The 3,518-nt window shown below is 57.8% G+C and overlaps 1 protein-coding gene across 1 annotated transcript, besides 1 other annotated feature; it reads right to left on the bottom strand.

Annotated features, from left to right (window-relative positions):
• Positions 1-107: 107 nt before the first annotated feature.
• Positions 108-2,786, bottom strand: Tco025E_09552 (complement regulatory protein; the record flags this gene model as incomplete). The annotated part of the gene is made up of 1 exon (XM_029376366.1): positions 108-2,786. The coding sequence occupies one exon, from the start codon at positions 2,784-2,786 to the stop codon at positions 108-110; it is 2,679 nt and encodes an 892-aa protein (XP_029223516.1).
• Positions 2,787-2,864: 78 nt separating this feature from the next.
• Positions 2,865-2,894: a microsatellite.
• Between the last annotated feature and the right edge of the window lie 624 nt (positions 2,895-3,518).

The following is a 3,518-nucleotide window of genomic DNA, read 5'->3' as shown; positions in this document are numbered from 1 at the left end:
CCAAAAAGTGGAGCCACACGCAAAAACAAATTCATATACATTGCACGCGTGATTCTTGTTTCTCAGCGTCCTCCCAGAGGTGTCAGCGGTTTTTTTTTCGTGTGGGATTATAGGGCTGGCTCGTCCGAGCCAGGAATGTGCTGGGCGTCGGCAGGGGCTTCCCCAGGCACAGGCGTGCCGCTCGCATTGGGCGGGGCGGCGCCAACAGGCGCGGACAATTTCGTGCCATTTTGAACCGGAGGTGCGTCTGCCTCGGGTGCAGGAGCGGGTGTGGGATCCGTGCTGAACCTCAATTCGGCGCCGCTGGGCGCAACATTGCTGTGATTGGCATTCTGCGCGGTTTTGCCATCGGCGGAGTTCTTTTCGAGGCCCGCGGTTGTAGTTTTGTTCGGCAGAGCGGTCTCATTGGCCGGCGCCGCCTCCGCTTCCGCCACCGCAGGAGCCGACACGACTGAGGGCGCGGTGTCGTTCTTGCTGTCGTCCTCCAGTGCCTCTTCTTTGTGCTGCAGCGACTGAGCTGCGACTTCGTTCGGGGAGGGTTCCACCGCCTTTTGGCGCGGTGCAGCCTCACTGTTCGCCCTCGCAGCGTCATTTTGACCGACTTCCGCGTCCGCCAATGGCGGCGCAGTTGGCGGCGCAGCAGCACTTTCATTTTTACTCACCACCTCCGTGTCATGCGGGGCATCCGCGCCAACATACGTATATTTGTGCGCGGCAATTTCCGGCACCCAGGACAGCTTGTCGGCCTCCAGTACCAGCAGGCTCTCCTTGTTAGTGGCCAGAGCCGCCACCTCCTCGTCGCGCAGGGCGCGGTTGTACCAAAGCACGTTGGCCACTGTCACATGTATACCAGCTGCGGCGGCGTCACTGGCGCCGTACCCGCCAATGTAGAAGTGTGGGGCGCGATGCACGTCAAGCACTTCAGCGATAGGCTCCGCTTCGCCCTCGTACAGCAGCGCCCCGTCCACGTACACCAAGCACGCGTCCGAGTCCAGAACAAGCGTCACCTGGTAGGATTTGTGCGGCTCCCACACCTCCTCCAGCCTCACGGGCTCAGTGCCGATGACAGGGGTCCATGTCCTCTCATGGCTGTACGACAGGCCAAAGAGTGCCGCGGTGTCCGTCTCGCTAACCCTGAGACCCAACAAAGGGGAGAGGTCGCCCGTCGGAGCCTCGTGGATGGTGACGGTTGCCGCAAGCGTGAACTGGGAATCTGCAAACGGGAAGAGCAGAATGCTCCCCTGATCGCCCACCGGCCACTTCGCCCCTGCGCCAGGACCCTTGAAAGTCACACCCCTGGCCGCGCTGACACCGTCCTTTACAAGGGCGTTCGCACCAAAGTACGCATCTCTCCACTTATTCCCCGTGACTGGACCTGACAAAAGGCCAGCCAGCCCTCTCGTGGGCATGGGGACCAGGCAGATGCGCTGTGAGAGCAGCCCATCCTCGGCCGTGGCGGTGCAGGTGCTCAAGGCGTTGTCCAGTGCGGCCCAGGCCTTTGCAAGGGTCTTTATCAGACCCAGCTCCGCGCCAAGGCGCACCGACACAAGACTGCGTGCTTCACCATCACTGCTCCGCTCGTAGAGTGAAATCAACTCCCCATTCTCGCCCTGAAGCAGAAGAGAACTGGCAGTAGCGTCCTCGCCCTGACGCGATATCGACCCAACGTCAAAGATGCGTTGATTGTCTGTCACAAAAAGATGAAGTTCTCCTCTCCTTTTGTCGTCTTTTGCCTCAGTGTACACCGGCAGAGTGAGAAGCATCACTTCCTTTCCGGCAATAGATGCGGCGACGAAACCGCAGCGAACGCCGCGCTTGCGTTCACCTCCTGCGTTGGCCCCCAGGATGGCGAGTAAACCCTCCGCTTCCTCCAGCCACGTTCCCCCTCTGTCGACAGAGCCGTAGAGCCTGTAGTAGCCATCGTCGCAGGCCGTTAGCATGAAAAGCTTCCCTGCTGTCCATTCGACGATGGCGGGATCCGCACAGCCCTCGGCAGTCGTCCCCTTTGACAGCACCCAATTCTTCCCAGGCCCTTTTGAGCGCACGCTCAATGCGGCCACTTTCCCTTCCTTGCTTGTGGCCTGCAAGGGAAACACAAGGGTCCCATCCTCCATCGCAACTCCAGAGCCTCCGCCAGCAGCGAGATGCGTCAAGGAGGTACCTCGTGCCACACGGGAAGCGAGTGTCAGAATGGAGGTATTGCTCCATTGTACTTCTCGCGCCTGCGCCCCATCCTCGCTGCGGACCTCCCCCTTTACCATTAGCAGCTCCCATACATTTTTCTTGCCCGGCTGAGAACCGGCGGACTCCACACGGCTAGCGTTGCCCAGAACCATGCACACATGTCCGTCCGTCACAACGGTTGTTGGGCGCACAGCGTTCTCGACAGCCTTTCCCGCTGCAGTCTCCTCCATTAACAGCTGAGCCCGCACGTTCAGCGCGTCTGTCGCCAGAGCGCTCACCTCGACATTAATGCGACTTTGCTTGAGGGAGGCTGACGCAACCCCAGTAACGCTGGCACCATCGCTTCGCGCGGAATCTGCCTCGGCAATGACAAAAACTTCACCCCCAACCTCCACAAGGCTGGGCGAACGCAGCGAGTGGACTGTGCCCCCGTCCTGTGAGACGTCGTCCCAATGCAAATAAACATTGCCTTGCGCGCCACCGGAAGGCTTTGTGCCGTCGCTCTGTGACACATTAGTGGGCGCAGCCCCACCGACGTTGCCGCAGCACAGCAACAACACAAAAAGCAGCAGCATCGCGGAATAAAAGAGATGCCGGGGCATGTTGGGCCGTTGCTTTCCTCACTCTCGCTCTTCCTTCTTCCCTGCCTTGTGGTGGTACCGCTCAGGCCGCGAGGACTGTGTGTGTTGTTGTTGCTGTTGTTGTTGCTGGCTGTGGCAGCTACAGAGACTTTACAGCGCACAACAAAAAAGTAGCAAGTGACGTTTGTTCCCTTTTCCTTCTGCGTGTGTGAGGGCAAGAGAGAGAGGGGTGCGAAAGGACTGAAAAGTAAAAAAAAAAAAAACAAGACACGCGCACGCACACAGACACAGCGGAGAAGAGGTCATACAAGGCGGCGAGCAAAAAGTGCACATACCAACGGACAATTTCAAAGTTACGCGTTTGCATTTTGTACGACGAGAAGAAAGACGCCGCGTTGCCACTCCCCAAGTTCCCACGTGACGGTGCAGCAACGCTTCATCGTAAGGAGACGCACTTACTCCAATCTGCTCACGCTTTTTCTTTTAGTTGCTCTTGCCCCCCGCCCCCCCTTCAACTCCCGTCCCCACTCCCTGTTGTTTCTCTCGCGCCCATTTGTCGATATACAAGACGACGGGGAAAAGAAGACATTGAGTATGCCAGCTTTTGCTCGGTAGCAAAAAACCCAAAAACACACACACAAAAAACACACACACAAAAAACACACACACAAAAAACACACACAAAAAAACACACACATTGTACAGGATAGCACCCAATGAAACACGCACATATATTCCTACGTACATATATAT

The sequence above is a fragment of the Trypanosoma conorhini genome (genome assembly GCF_003719485.1).
Source record: "Trypanosoma conorhini strain 025E chromosome Unknown Tco_14.4_contig_01168, whole genome shotgun sequence".
Lineage (NCBI taxonomy): Eukaryota > Euglenozoa > Kinetoplastea > Trypanosomatida > Trypanosomatidae > Trypanosoma > Trypanosoma conorhini.
This window is presented reverse-complemented; position numbering and strand designations above follow the sequence as displayed.